General features: G+C 37.9%; 1 protein-coding gene across 1 annotated transcript in view; it reads right to left on the reverse strand.

Annotated features, from left to right (window-relative positions):
- Positions 1-12,052: 12,052 nt before the first annotated feature.
- LOC136677798 (aryl hydrocarbon receptor-like) overlaps positions 12,053-16,770 on the reverse strand; it is a 54,596-nt gene continuing 49,878 nt past the window's right edge. Inside the window, exon 11 of the mRNA XM_066655448.1 lies at positions 12,053-12,462. Coding sequence (XP_066511545.1) covers positions 12,301-12,462 — 162 coding nt within the window. The 3' untranslated portion in view covers positions 12,053-12,300. The remainder of the gene's footprint in view (positions 12,463-16,770) is intronic.

Here is a 16,770-nt window from a genome sequence, read left to right on the forward strand (position 1 = left end):
AGAAAAAAAAAAAAAGTTGAATTTGCTTCTTAGAATTATCCAGCAAAATAATACTACTAAAAATATTAAAACTCATACTTCACCTTTAAACCATTTAAACTGGGATTAAAAATAGCATACTACTGTATGCTTTCTGTGGTACTGTATTATGCCAATAAGCTTTCTGATTAAATATGGTATATTAAGCCAAATAATTTACTTTATTAGTTATTTTACACTTTACATGGTAAACAAACTCTAAAGGTCCGTCTTTCACCATTTTTTTGTATTATGAATCTCTTAATATGTTAAGTAACTGTTTCAGGGAGATAGTTTGCATCAAACAGTGGAACTCTGACATGAATTTTAATAGAGAAAATAGTAGCATGCAGCTCATGGCTCAGAAAATAAAACACCTCCATATTTCAAGCTTCAACAAAGTGTCCAGAGGTGTATGTGAGTGAATGTGTCTGTGTTGCCCTGTGAAGGACTGGCTCCCCTTCCAGGGTGTATTCCTGCCTTGCGCCCAATGATTCCGGGTAGGCTCTGGACACACCATGACCCTGAACTGGATAAGGGTTACAGATAATGAATGACTGAATGAATTGTAATTGTGCATGCACTTGCCCAGCAGCATGTGGGCAGCCAGTATTGGACTGAATTGCATTGTCAAGCAAACCATGTTTTTAATAAATGTTTTATATCATTTCAAGAAAGTGTATTTTATCAATGCACACATTATCAATGCACTGATTATAAGCTAGACTTAATAAGACTATAAATATGCCTTAAATTTCAAATTATAGAAAAAATTAAATGTGTTCAAAATATGTAAAATTTATTTTCCTTCTAAACTGCCAAGCAGAAAAAAAATCAACCAATTCAATGATGTATGTAAATTAAACCAAAATCTGCTGATGCTTCTAACAAATAAGCAGCATTCCCTCCAATTATTTTGAGGGTACCTGTCCTGTATGAATACTGACCCCTTTGCAAAGTATTATTCCTCCATGGATTTACATTTACATTTACATTTATGCATTTGGCAGACGCTTTTATCCAAAGCGACTTACAAAAGAGGATCTAACATTCGAACTACAGCACAAATTATACAAAATACCTTACATTAAGTGCAATATGCCAGGAAGTAATAAGTGCATTAAAGAAAGACATTCAGTGCAAAAGATACTCTCGGAAGAGCTGAGTTTTCAATGATTTCTTGAATGCAGAGAGGGTTTCTGTTGCTCTGATAGTGCTTGGAAGCTTGTTCCACCAGCGTGGTACCAGAGATGAGAATAGCCTCAACTGACCTGTACGGGGGGGGTTGGTCGTGTTAGTAGGCGCTCCTTTGAGGAACGGAGAGGGCGGGCGCTAACGTATGGTTTTAAGAGTCTATTGAGGTAGATGGGAGCAGAACCAGTGAATACTCTGAAGGCCATCATTAGTGATTTGAATTTGATGCGAGCAGCTAAGGGTAGCCAATGCAGCTCAACTAATAGGGGCGTGACATGTGCTCTTTTTGGTTGGTTGAAGACCAGGCGTGCTGCCGCATTCTGGATCATCTGTAGCGGTCTCACAGCACAGGCCGGAAGACCTGTCAGGAGGGCGTTGCAATAGTCTAGACGGGAGATTACTAACGTCTGAACGAGGAGCTGTGTTGTATGTTGAGTTAGGTATGGCTTAATCTTCCTTATGTTGAATAGGGAGAAGCGGCACGATCGAGCTACAGCGGTAACGTGATCTGCGAAGGTCAGCTGGTCATCAACCATGACACCTAGGTTTCTTACAACCTTGGTGGGAGCCACTGATAGGGACCCTAGCTTGATGCTGATGTTGTGGAGAATAGCTTGCTTGGCTGGGAGGACCAGTAGTTCAGTTTTGGATAAATTCAATTGGAGGTGATGTTCCTTCATCCATGTAGATATGTCAGAGAGACAGTCAGAGATTCGAGTTGCCACTGAAGTGTCTCCTGGAGGAAAGGATAAATAGAGCTGTGTGTCATCTGCATAGCAGTGATAGGAGAAGCCGTGCGAATGTATGATTGGGCCTAGAGAGGTAGTGAGGAGGAGGCAAAGAAGAGGGGTCCCAGCACCGAGCCTTGGGGCACACCTGTTGTGAGGTGGTGTCGCGCTGATGTTTGTCCAAGCCATGACACACTGAAGGATCGTCCATCGTCTCTCTTGGATACAAGAGAGATTGTCTTGTTAAATGTTGGTGCACTTTACCTTTGGTTTAAACACTGTTACTGCTCTACATAGATCCTTCAGATCATGCAGTCCTTCACACAGCTTGGAGAGTTTCATCACCTGGTGAAGGAATTGAGACTGGATGACAGCAGGTTCCAGGACTACTTCAGACTTGACAGGAATCAGTTTGATTCCCTTCTGTCAAAAGTGGGGCCAAGAATCACTGTAATGGGCACAAATTACTGCAAGGCTTTTTGACCATTTAAGTGTTTGGCCATTTGCTTACGGTAAATACCAACTTTCTGCAAGAAAAGTATTTTATTATTATTTTAATGGGTTGTTTTCCTTAAATCAATGATATTTATATCATTCAAAATAGGGAAATGGGTTGTTCTCCATTTTTCTATTGCAGGATTAGAAATGAAAACATTTGCCTCACCTGGTGCTCCAATCTCTGAAATTTATTCCAAGCTTTGTTTATTTCACTATGTCCCTGTATACAAATAAGGACACATCGTAAAGTACGGGAAACCAGCTATGGCACAGCTATGATTAGTTTCTCCTCAATTTTACAAAAGGAACAAATTTTCTGTATGAACCAAAGTCAGTGAAGTGTTTCTGAGGGAAGGTGAGGGCCTATGCTGATTGGTAGTCACTGCCACGCATCACTGCTCATGTGCATATAGTTGAGAACAGCTGAACTGAATTAATAGCTGCGTTCCAAAGCCTAGGCTGTGGCTGAGCTCCGTTTTATTTCTCAGCTGCTACGTCACAGAAGGCTGTTCCAATGTGAAGTATCCTTCGTATACAGCTGAGAAATGCAGCCTACATTTGGAGCGATTGGAAGGACACAATAGATGTACCTTTCATGGTCCTCAGTTACCCACAATTCTCTGCGCACGTACAGTGCGCAGACATGGTGAAAGACGGACCTTTAGAGTTTGTTTACCATGTAAAGTGTAAAATAACTAATAAAGTAAATTATTTGGCTTAATATACCATATTTAATCAGAAAGCTTATTGGCATAATACAGTACCACAGAAAGCATACAGTAGTATGCTATTTTTAATCCCAGTTTAAATGATTTAAAGGTGAAGTATGAGTTTTAATATTTTTAGTAGTATTATTTTGCTGGATAATTCTAAGAAGCAAATTCAACTTTTTTTTTTTTTTTTTTTTTTCAAATTTTAACTTACGGTTATGTTAGTGCTTAAAAGCAGATATGACCTCTCCGGGGACGTCGCAACAGCCTACTTAGACCTTTCCATTTGTGTGATTGGGTTACTAAGAAGGAGTCTTCAGAGGACAGTCCTACCGAGGGCACGTCCTACATCGGCCGCAGTCACGGCACTTTTGCTTTTTCACTGGCCAAATCTAGAACCGGATAAATTTTCAGTCCCAGTTTGCTCTAAGGTTCTAACCGTGCAGAGTAGGTGACATGTAAACCCTGCAGAGCGCTGATTGGCCAAAGCCATGTCAATCACCATGAAGTGCAGAGCTCATTCAAATCCACCACAAACTGCTGCTTGTAAAATCTCTTAAATTACAACAGCTTTCACATTTATTTTTATTGAGCTCACCACAGCAGCTCGTAATTGTACCTTGAGGTGTTTTGAAGAGGTTTATATGCTCCTTGTGCCGATGGCCAACAAAAGTTTCCAGTGAAAGCCGAATGTGCAATAAGTAAAACTGATCTGTGAGAACTGGGGTGCAGAGCCGTGTTCAGTCCAGAAAACTAAAACAACACGTGAACACGTAAACAGTGCCTAACTCCACCTGCGGTTTTCAAAGCCAGCGATTCCTGTTGGAGACGAGGTTTTGTAGATTCATAGATTCCCATCAATGTCAAGAGCAAACCTACTGCACTCAAACAATTATATAGTATGTATGTATGGTCTGTAGGAGCAGCCCTATTAAATCCAACCCTCCCAAAAGGTCTTGCCCAGAAGATTTGCTTTGATCACAGGCATAAGCATAGACTACAGTTGATGACAAATACTGATGACATCAAATATTTCTGTTCCAATCATAAACTGTCTGTATTCTGAAACTCTATAATTATATGCAATAAAGTTATAGATTAAATCATAAACTATAATTATCCTCATTCTGGCTCATTCAAGCAATGGCATTTTTCATTCTCACTGCATTTAGTAAGTTTCTTACTGATTTCTTGAGCCAGACATTTTTACAATAAAGAGTGGGTATGTTAATTTGACATGGGCATTAAAATCTGTATTATATTTACTGTACTTGGTCAGAAAATGTCCAGGGCGTGTGGTCGTGTATTAAGGGTCAGGCTAGATTGAAGAACTAGCATCCCTGAGAGCAGTACTGGAGCAGTATATTCTTTTTGAGAAGTGCCCAGTTCGGAGCAGAGCTCCAATAGAATTTCATCCTCATATCCTGCCCTCTGTCCAATCACATTACAGTCCACCACACCGCGTTGGCAGGTCTACAAACATAGTGTCATGCAGCTATCTGAGACTCAGTAATTTTAATAAAATTTTTATCTGTTGAATGAAAAAAAAAAAAGTCACAATGATTCTTTTTCCAAAAACACTTATTATTTATTTATTTTTTTAATGAAAGGCCCTTTGAAGTGGACAACAGGATGTTGTGTAATAATTATATTAATATATTGTTTTTTTCCCCTCTATTCTGCAGCAGACCAAAACCTTACAAATGGACTTTAGAGATTATCAGAAATGTTTCAGATACACACTATAACAAAACAGAACACAGTTTCATATTCAGAAAAAATAATAACCAAAGACAACAAGTAATTTGACTGAAAAGGTTCTAATTTGTGGTGTGGGTGGTACCTAAAATTGTACTATAAAATATACCAGCCTTAGGAATGCTCTTCAGTGGAAGATTATTCCAAATTCACTGTCCTGAGTTGTAGTCCCAAAAGCATTTCACACACTTGACAAATGCTTTCTCACCACATGCTGCGTTTCGGCATTGTGATGCATTAGTTGCCTCTGCCATCTTTGGCAAGTGGACTGAGCCATGTTTTTTTCACACTACTGTTAGGGTGTGGGTGCACATATGTGGCATGCCCCTCTTCATCAGTGCTTGTCGTGTATTAATTTGCTCATTTGTACCGTATTGTGCTTGGGCTATCATCTCCTCAGCCAACAGTAACTTGAAATAGCAAGTTACTATTAACTTGTTAAATAGCAAGGAGCATTGTGTGAACAGTCCAATTTCTGGTTTGTCCTGACATCCTGTAACTAATCATGTGATTACACATTTCTACTCCTCTCTGTTGTATTTAGAAACAACTGCAGATCTTGGGATGACAATGTCAAATCATATAAAATTTGTATGTATAGTGCTTTTTACAACTGATGTTGTCACAAAGCAGCTTCACAGAACTCCGGTAAGAAAAAGTTTTGACATGAAATGTAAGAATGTAAAGATGTAAAAATCTCCAGGTGAGCAAGCCAAGGGCGACAGTGGCAAGGGAAAACTCCCTCAGCTGAGGAAGAAACCTTGGATGGAACCAAGGCTCACAATGGGTGACCTTATCCTCCTCTGGTCAATCTACTGGTAATAATTGGAGTCCATGAAAACTTCAGTGTAGGGGCAGCTCCAAGGCACTACTTGGTGGTTGGAACCTGGGCAGCTGATCTGAAGCATGGAGGAGGAGCTCGACAGTCATCCATCAGTGTCCAGATGGACAGGTGGGCGGTCGTTTACTCTGAAAAAGGTAAAGGGATGGAATTAGTTTTGAACTGCTTGGTGTTTGTAAAGCAGAACGTGAACATTTCCAGAGTGAGGCTAATGACTCCGGCAGATCTGACTATAACAGCTTTAACTAAAAGGAGAGAACCAGAAGGACACAGACACAGGAGCACCCTGAAACACTGGCATCCCTCCGCTCCACCATCAACAAACCTGAGTGATCGCCTGAAGTGTCAAGATGACACCAGTGTCTCAGTTTACTATAATTCCCTGTGTCCATGGACCCCCCAGATCTACCACCTTTATCTATGGGGGAGCATTAACTAGCAAATGATAAACTAAACAAATGAGTTTTTAGCCTAGATTTGAAGATTGCGACTGTGTCTGAGTCCTGAACATTTTCTGGACGATCATTCCAGAGTTTGGGGGCTTTATAAGAAAAAGCTCTTCCCCCAGCTGAGGCCTTCTGAATTCTGGGAACTATTAAAAATCCAGTATTCTGTGATCTGAGCAAACATGGAGGCCCATAATAGGAAATAGTATCGTGAAGGTATTCAGGAGTGAGCCCATGTAGAGCTTTATATGTTAGTAACAGAATTTTGTAATAAATGCGGAATTTAACTGGCAGCCAATGAAGTGATGATAAAACTGGGCTGATATGTTCAAATTCTCTAGTTTTAGTGAGGACCCTTGCTGCAGCATTTTGAACTAGTTGAAGTTTTCTTAAATTTCTGCTGGTGCATCCTGACAGTAGTGCATTACAGTAGTCAAGCCTTGAAGTAATAAAGGCTTTTACTAATGTTTCTGCACCCTGCAGGGAAAAGTCATTTCTAATCTTGGAGATGATGTGAAGATGTAAAAAAGCTGTCCTAGTGACACTGCCTATGTGCTGATCTAATGATAAATCCGGGTCAATTATGACACCAAGGTTTTCTGCTGCTGAACCAGGTTTAACTGGAAAGTCAGCAAGATTTAAAATTAAATCTGATCATTTATTTGTTTCTTATGTCATGCAGCTGTTCTGGAGTTCTATCCCATGGACTGTAGAAGCCATGAGAACTGTATGTTTTCCAGCCATTTTTTTTACAACCATCTCAGAGACTCCCCAAACTTTCTTCTGAAGCGCACAATCAGTGGACATCTTTCCTACTGCTGGCAGACCTTTCATGTGTAGAGTGTCAAATAGCTGGACTAAAGGAAAGTACTTGTCACAGAAATGGCCATTTGAAGCGCTGCATTTTCTCCTAAATTTGAATTTATAAATGTGTTTTTGCCTCTATAAATTTCAAAATACAACACCAAGCCATTTGGACTGGCGAGAACAAAGACTTTCAACCCTGTTGAATATGGATTCCCGGGAACAGGACCCAGGGATTATTTGTTCATTTAAAGACACTATCCCTGGTCTTGGTAGAATAAGACAGCCTTGTTGATCTCTGTTCTGTCTCACTTTCCATAGGGCATCATTCTTTTCATCTTCAACAGACACACCCAGATCTTTTGTGACTTTAGGTGAATTCCTAATCTTAAAGTCTCTTCATATAGACTCTGCAATGATGGGGACACTAGTCTTTGTCGCCCAGTACATTCTTATTCTGGGGTATCCAAGGTAAGCCATGTACATGCACGACTCTCATTGAAAATAATTGACTTCCAATTGCTCTGTCGATTTCATTGCAAACAGAGCAACAACAACAGCAACAAAAAAAGAGATATGGAGAGTAAATGAGTTCAGGATCAAGGTCTGAGTGGAGAAGGGAGGGTTGAGCTAGGGAAGACATGGTGCAGGATTGAATCTTTCTGTAGTAGAAAGGGGAGGCACCATGATAGCAGCTAGTTGTGTTATTTTAGAATTCATTATGGAAAAATGTATAAAGTAAAACAGGACTGTTTTGTAATGTCCCATATTTGTAATCCACATTCACCAAATATTTTTAACCCCCAAATAGCCTTCCAGTGTGAAAAAGGTTTAAGATCCCCTAGTCTAGATGGTTTCACAGCCATTCCATCAAAATACATGAGGTTGCTCTATCTTTCTTTTGGGAGTTTTTCTTTTGTTCGTAGGGTGACACTAACAGCTCTCTTTGAGCTAATTCAAACTATGTTGTGTTTGTTTTGACCCAGCCAGATAGTCCTATAAGGCCAAGTGTGTGAAAAGTTTCTGCTGTTTGATACAGCAGGGATTAAAGCATTGGATGAGAGAGAGAGAGAGAGAGAGAGTTTGAAAATAGTTGCAGTAGTGTGAGACAGCTGCATTTACACCATGATTTTTTCCCCACCCAAGAGCAAACAGTTTCTACAGCGATAATTCCTACATCAGCTGTGGAGATGCTGAAACTCCACCGTGTGGTCCATTAGCCAGTGCAAGTATTGATTTCTTTACTATAGCATTTTTCTTTCTGCCCATGTGTGTTTTTTCTCCTACTCCACCTACTAGCTGGGCCACGCTATATACACTGTCAGGCTGGGAAACAGCTAAACATACTTGGTGGAAAGCAATAACTGGTGATGTTATAAAGAACATTGCTATTTTTTGTTATATAAGCTTAACATGATTGGAGGAGAACCTAAATGCTGATTCTGTTGTTTTACCTCAGCATGGAGAACCCTAACTGCTATTTCTCATATTTCAGGTCAGCACCCTAGGAGAACACTGATGGTGATTTTCCACTGCATGGTGTCGACTCAGCTCTGCTTTTTTGTTTATCAATTAGGCAAATCGGGTACTTGGTACATGGGACTGGGTACTTTTAGTAGTCTCTACTCACTGCTACCTCCAAGCGAGCCGAGTAGGTACTAAACGTGATGTGAAATATATCAGTCACTACTGAATGCAGACAACCAGCACAAAGTAGCCACATGAAAAATCTCCAAGTTACAGCAGCGGCCACATTTGTTTTCATCTGACTCAAAACAACAGTTTGTAAAATTACACTGTGGTCTTTTGAAGAGGTTCAAATGCTCCTTGGATTGATGGCTGATGAAAACTCCAACAAAAGCAGGATGTGCAACAAAAAAACTGCTGATTTGTGAGAACTGTGGCACTGAAACGTGTTCAGTTCAGAGTAAACAGTGCCCGATGTTACCGCTGCTGTTGAGGTGGTTTTCAAAGCAGTTAGAGAGGGGTTTTGTGACATTACTGGCTACATTTTGTGAGGGAGCTGTGGTAATGGAAAAGTAACCCAGGGAAAAGCACTGATCTGTGCCAACCCAAGTAGATACCATACAGTGGAAAAGTGCCATAACGGCTAGTTCTAGCATGCTGCGCTAACATAGTACAATTTGCAGTAGTATAGTAGTTCATTATGCTCAGTATTAACTGCTAAATTTGCTATATTAACTCAGCTTGCTAGGAGTATCTGCATCTATATTATCCCTCCGAATTTGATGATTTATAGATTTTGGTCTAAAAGAAGGCAAACAACACAGTTTCTTAGTGATTGCACAAGTTCTTTAATTCCAGGATCAAAGAATACACTTCAACAAGCAGCCAAAAGATAAATGGATAAAACTGCATATGCACCGGCCCCTCCCACCTCAAGTGTGACAGCATAATAAAATAAATTCAAATGTGATTTTTATTTTTAAATTTCTTTAAAAAAAACATGGACAACACTAAACTCTGGAAAGTGAATTTCACCATTTATGGCACCATATGTTTCTTTTGATTATTTTTTTTCCTAAGGGGCAAATATTTTTTTTCTTGCTCTCTTTTCAAAACAGAAATGAAACACATTACAGATTTTTTTAAACAGGATTTATCTTAAAAAAAAAAAAAAAAACTCTCTAGAGCCTACACTTGTGCTGGAGAATCTTGCTACAACCGTGCTCTTCAAGGTAGTGCTGGCATTGAACCAGCATTTAAAAAAAACACTTTATTTACAAAGCAAGCATTTTAAAAACATTTTATCACATTATTTATTTTCTGTGACACATTTCTTACAATAATTCCTCAAGTAAGAAAAGTCTGTAAATATACTTAAATGTGCATTATATAAGAAAAAAGAAAATCAGGAATCCAGCTGCATAATAAAAGTCCCCTTGTCATATAAATCCTAGCAGAATATACTGGATTTGTGCATCTCCGGGACTTGTTGACAATGAATTGAACCTAAATTTAAGCTAGAGAGACATAGACCTGGCCAGGCTTCACCTACAAATATATGGCATAACAACTGTTGGTAGGGTTGGCATACTTGACAGAACTGTGGTTAAATCCGATTTGAAGCAATGATGAATGAGTTAATGTTCCTAGCTAGCTAAGCATTAGTATGTATGCTGTTACAGTGGAGTCAAATTTTGAGTCCAACTCAAATCTTGGAGAAAAGCTAAATTAATAAAATATACTGACAGATTTGGGGCATAGAATAAATACAGTCAGGCTACATAGGTGAGCAACTTCTGACCTTTGCCCATCTTCACAACAGTAGCTCCCTGGTGGGAGGTCAGGGAAGGTCATTTTGAATCCGAAAAGCTTCTTCTGTGATTTATAATAACACTACAATAAACACTAGTAATAAAACAACTTTGCAGCACCTGAATGAAATAATCTTTTTTTTCTTTCTGTTTAAACTCTTTTACAGTAAATATATATGACACATTCAATGATGTAATCTTCCAGTCTCAACTACAGAATCTCATGAGATAAAATGCTTTCACATTTGGTTTTCAGACAGCATCCACACTGATCTGAAACAAGTACATATATTTTGGACCAGTGAAGTCATGTTGTTATTTTATAGTGGGTTTCATGCCCATATCAGCAATGCTATGTTTAAGTTGGACATCTCTATGAAAGAAGGTACTCTTTTTAGTTTTTTAACACCCCTCCCCCCTAGTCCTAATCCTAACCAGCTACATTTTGTCCTGTGTTCAGGTTTATCAACTGAATGTCACTGTTTCCTTTGACTTACAAGGTCATTAAGGAGTCAAATATGAATAACGCTACACCCAAGCAAGTTAACACTCCTGTGCACTGAATTGACGTCACAAAAGCTAAACACTGCAGTTGAAATCTGCAGGTAAACTTCAACTCTATTATAAGCCAACAAAGGTTTAACCAACTGGTGCCTAAAAACCAACAAACCCTTTATAACTTGCACAGTGGACTGATCTTTGTGTGTGTGTGTGAGAGAATGGAGATTTTGGAGAGGTTTCCAGTCTTATAATAGTAGCTTATATGCAGAGAAATTCATATTTTGACTTCTTAATCACAGGATCCAGAAAAAGTCTGAAAAAAAAAACATTGAAATTCTATATTCCTTTTATATCACAGAGCACAACACCAGTGATTTCCACAATTCCCATTCATTTTCTCATATAGAAATTCAGCTTAGACAGAATGACAGCACAACTTCAGAGGTCTAAATCCTAACTGTAAGAAAACAATCAAGTCTCGGTTTAGGATGCTAAAGATGCTAAAGCGTGTTCCTGATTGCAAGTGCTTTGCATCAGTGAAGAAACATAGAAAGGCTTCCAAAAATGAGATAAAGAGTCTTCCATCTGCAGTTGGGAAGGAAGAGAAATGCTTAAGCAGACACCTGATATATACGTTAAGCTGTCAATGTACAGTATGAGCAAGGGCCCGTAAAAACAGTAGCCAAAACTATAACCAAGAAGCTAATCAGCACAAAGCCAATTAGCATGAAGCTAATTCTCTCATAAATAAATAAAGATACATGCCACATTTTCACAGTGAACACTTAGTACTGCTGTTCCAACAATCATTTCACTGGAGCTAAATGCTAACAGTCACCTAGCTCTCTTTACCATTGTTTAGACACAAAAATTTCACTGTATGTTGTAGTTCACAATCTACATGACATCTACATAAGGCCTGTAATACAACTGGCATAAACCTGAAATAATTTATGGCAAGTGACACAAACCTACATAAAAATAACGGTTTATTCCAACAAGAATAAGTTGTCATAAAGGCTACTTCTTTCAGTTCCACCCTAGAAAGTTGTATAACAAATGCACTTGTTGGAATAAGTCTTTATATATAGTCTTCTTTTTTGGTCATTTGTCCTGAAAGGCTTATGTAGATGTTGTGTAGCATATAAATGAACACTTGCCTGCCACCACCACCACACACACCTACACACACACTGCACTACCATCTCTAACACTGCATTGTTGCTTGTTATCATGATATTCTTATGATAATACTTTTACTTATGTCAATATCTACTGACCTATGATCTCCAAATGCATTTTGACACCAACTCAGCGCTGAGTTACACTTTTCTATATCCTTGCTGACATAATCAGTGACTTAATATACTTGACATAACTCCGTCAGCCCACATCTGTGTCAAGATTAGACATTCTCCATCTGCAATGAACAACAGTTTCATTTTCCAAGTTTCTTCTAATGGTTGTTCCGACCACAGGGGCCTGGAAATGCTCAATGCTAACTGGTCCGTGGTGTGGGGAGCTTTAGACGTAGAAGCCAGTAGTCTGTGGATCAGGGATTGGGGGGAGTGGCTCGGGACGGGGGCAGGGACTTTTGCTGGGCGTGGTTGCCAAGGTGCCATTTGGAAGCAGGCAGTTTCCTGTGTAGGCCACACTGGTGGAGTTGAGAGCACAGCCGTTTTCTGTCTGTGAAATGAGACAAAAACAAAGATGAAAGGTTATATATTAGAAGTGAAGTGCAAAATAAATGAAGACTCAAATTGCTTTGTAATACTTTGGTCCCCTACATTTGGGTAAATAGATTAAATGCAGAAACTTAGACACATCCAGGCCGCTAGGTGCCAGTGTAACAGCTACTTCACAATGTGATGAAGAGTCACTTGAGATAACTGAAATAACCTTATTTTATACATTTTTCCAACATACATAGAAAATAATAGGAAAAAAGCCCTGTACATTGTATGTAGATTAATAATATTGTTGATTGACTTAAGCTAAAGACCCATCCTTCACTTCTCTCTTTATCTTCCCTCCATTTCTGGCACTGCTGACTTTTTCTCTGGCTCTGCTGTTCATTTTCTTTTTTTTATGTCTGTATCACCATCTTTTTACTTGCTAAAAGAGCTATTTCTAGCTGTGAAGCACTTAATGGAACCATTACATGGCCTGGGATATCTGCGCATGTTTAAAAATTTCATAATGTTTCAAGTTAAAAACTGCTTTAAGGAGGACAGTCTAATAAGATAAGTTTCTTTTCTGTCATATAAATTAAATGAATGTTATGGAGTGTATGTTATAGTAGCTGTTATTAATATTTAGATTTTATTAAAGTAAACATCATTACTAATATTTGTTAGTCTACATTCTGTTTGGCATCAAGGGATATCATTAGCTTACATTAGTGTACATTTTATATAATTCCATTCACACTTGTGTATCATATGAATACAGCGTTACATAGCATACAATACAGCTGCATCAAAATTATTCAACCCCCATAGCAAATTAGGTTTGTTATTGATTCATTCATTGTCTGTAACCAAACAGCCTACATGGAATCACTGGGAGCATGGCGGGAAGGCGTCGCCAGTCTTTCACAGGGCAACACACACATTCACTCACACCTATGGACAATTTTAAGTAGCCAATCCACCTACCAGCTAGTGTTATGCCATATCATATAATTTACAGTCATAATTCAATCAATATCGTGATATAAAAAATATTGTGTTAATGGTGATATTCTGACTTGTTTATGTAATGACATCATGCAGTTACTCATAATACAGTATATGTTCTTAACATTAGTCATTTAGGCACAGTGAAGTAAGGTGGAAAGTGGCAAGAAATTTGCTCCAAAAAGTGGAGTGGCTTGTGGCGGTGGTTTGGTTATAAAATATCAGATGTAAAATGGACCATGGTATTATGTTAGAAATGAAACAAACCTTTATTATTAATATATATTAAATATAATTAATTTAGTTCATATTAATATAACGTTGATTGTGTTGCAATAGTCTGTTTCTTAAATTAATTCAGCATTTTGTCATATTGCCAAGAATATCGTTATCAATAAAATACCCTGAAATATCGTGATATGATGTTAGGGCAGTATCGGCCACCCCTAATTCAGACCTTTATTAATATGCCACGTTTATGATTGCTAACATTGAAATCACCATATTTATACCATCTAAACCAAACTCACACATACTTTGGATGGAATATTATCCACGAGAATAGAACAAATCAATTCACATGCTTTAATAGCACTTTTCCTTGATGGAATCCCCTCGCTTGACATTTTCAAACTCACAATTAAATGACAACAGAGCAGCAATTTTATTTTTATATTAATTTTATTACAGTTATATGTTACTCATAAAATGCTTGTTATTGTACAGAGCAATGTACAATTTTAATCATGCTACAGCTGAACTAATGTTGAGTTAGGAATCTTGCCCAAGGCCTATTAGGACAGTGTACTGTCCAAGCTGAGAACTGAATCCCATTCTAAGATGTGGAGGGCAGCAAATATATTTTATTACGTGTTATTTCACAATTTCTGATTTGTTGTTATTTTTATTTTTTAGTGTACCATATTGGAAACCATAAAACAACATATATACAGTGCTGTAAATGTCAACAAAATAATGCAATTAGACCATGAGTGAATAAACTTTTCATACAACTGTAGCTAAGGCTTTTAGTGATAACCGTCCTTTTTATGTAATTTTTATGTAATCAGCAGTTGGATACCATATCGACCAATACGACCAAGTCGTATTTAATTTTATGAATCAATATGTAATAGTAAGTGTGTATGTAGTTGGTAGGTATGGTATGTGTGTTTATGTATGTTTGTGTGAATGTGTATGTTAAGTAATGTAGTGGGCAGATTGTAGGTCAATGCTGCTCATGCTTGACTGGACACTACAGATCTATTCTTCTCTCAGCTGAAAGCTTTGACCCTGAAAACACACACACATACACACAGCTCTGCAACAACCAACCAGGACTGGCTGAGGTACAAAAGTCTTGTCAGTATTGCCTTACATTTTATCCATTAACTGGTCCACCTCTATTGTCCACTTAATACCCTCAAATCAATAATTTCTCTGCATTTTATGCTTCAATAATCTTGAAACAATTTGGCAGATTTGGATTGTTTTCTCTGTAGTAACTATGTAGATCAAGCCTGGCTGTATTCTCAGTTTGATCTGCACTGAAGGCTTTAAATATTAGATTAACTGTCAACATAATTACAAACTGAGAATTGCATTTTGATTTGCAGTAGGTCCAGTTTAGTGAAGAAGAATATTTTACAGGGTCTAGATATGTCACTTATTGTGAATACAATACTGATAATGCAAAAGTTGCAATATGCAAATAATTCTTTAATCAAACACAGTTCCCAAACTGACTGCAATATAAACACAACGCTAGTATCTTGTGCACCTCTTGCTACCAAACCAGTAACAATAACTTCAAATCAAACAGTACTCTGGCCTGTGGACTGTCCTAGATGTGGTGAGATGCTCTTGTTAATCCTAATGAGAGCAGACACACGCACACACAAAGTCTCATTAGAGCTTCACTGTGTCCCACTACACTGGCCACTGCATTAGAGGCCCATGTTCTCCCTCTGCATTCCACTGCATTCCACTACACCACATTCATCAGCCAATCATAACTAACTGAACTCTCGATTCTAATATTTCAAATATATCAGGACTTTACAGGATTCTATAGACATGTATTTTTTTTATATTTAAATTTCAGACTCATATATACATTGCTTCACTTAAATTTATGACTAATTATTAATAAATATTAATATACATTTTTACTGTACAATATTGTTTTTTTATAAAAAATAAAAGGCTCTAATTATGCATTAAGTTATGCATCTTTAAAAGTCCATTGTTTACATGAATTAAAATAAGCTGTGATTGAGTTGTGGTAATAATGGCATGAAGAAAACCCCCTGCTGTGGTGGGCATTACTGCTCTACTTAGCTCTTAACCTTAAACATGACGAAGCAAAAGCACAGCATTAGTCTCAAGTGTCTGGCTGTCATAACAAAAGTCCCCCTTAGTACTAGACCTTAACAGCAACCCAGACACATTCTCCAAAACATTATGTCTTAGTAAATGGAATCATCTTGCATCTAGTCAGTGTATGTACTGGTATTTTATCCAGGTGTTCTAAAAATATTATATGATTATTGAACCTATTTCTAAATTATTTTACTGATTTTAAGTGTAATCTGAGTCTTATGACATTATGTTTTAACTTGCACAATCTCCTAATTCCATATATTGGCTAGATTTAAACAATTTCACTAATAAGACATTTTTATGCAATGATAAACAAGATGTCCATACGAACTGAAAGGCTACATTTCTATTTTAAGAGAACTTTCAAAGAATTGTCTTAAGAGGTTCGTATCTCTTAAGGAGTTATCCAGGAACAATCTATTCCGAGACATAAACTATTAGCTTACAATGGAACTGATCTCCACAACTAATTATGCAAACATTTCCACGTAAAGTCCTGCTAAGCCACAAGGATCCCATTTCCTGCTCTCTGTCCCAGTCACAAGAGAAAATGTATGTTACAAACCATGAGGTTTCTCAGTGATTTTAGTGCCATTCAAAAAATGAATCCAAAGCTATAAACAGTATCTTATATATTTTATTAATCCTGTGGCATGTATTCCAATATTACCATTGGAAATATGCTTTTGAGGTTTTCTTAAAAGAGGAAAGTGCCATATATGTATTTATTCCACTAAAAAAATAATATGATGAGGATGTGGAGAAATGCAAAGTTGAAGCACTACAGCCAATATATTGTTGTTTGAGAAGCGTCTGTTCTGGAGCAGACATCAGTTGGTGTTCTGTGATCCTGCCCACTGCCCTTTCCCCAGTGGTTTCCACACCTTGGGTTGCCAGGTATGAAATGCAATAGCAGCATGCAAACACAGCGTGC

The sequence above is a fragment of the Hoplias malabaricus genome, chromosome Y, assembly GCF_029633855.1.
Source record: "Hoplias malabaricus isolate fHopMal1 chromosome Y, fHopMal1.hap1, whole genome shotgun sequence".
Classification (NCBI taxonomy): Eukaryota; Metazoa; Chordata; class Actinopteri; order Characiformes; family Erythrinidae; genus Hoplias; species Hoplias malabaricus.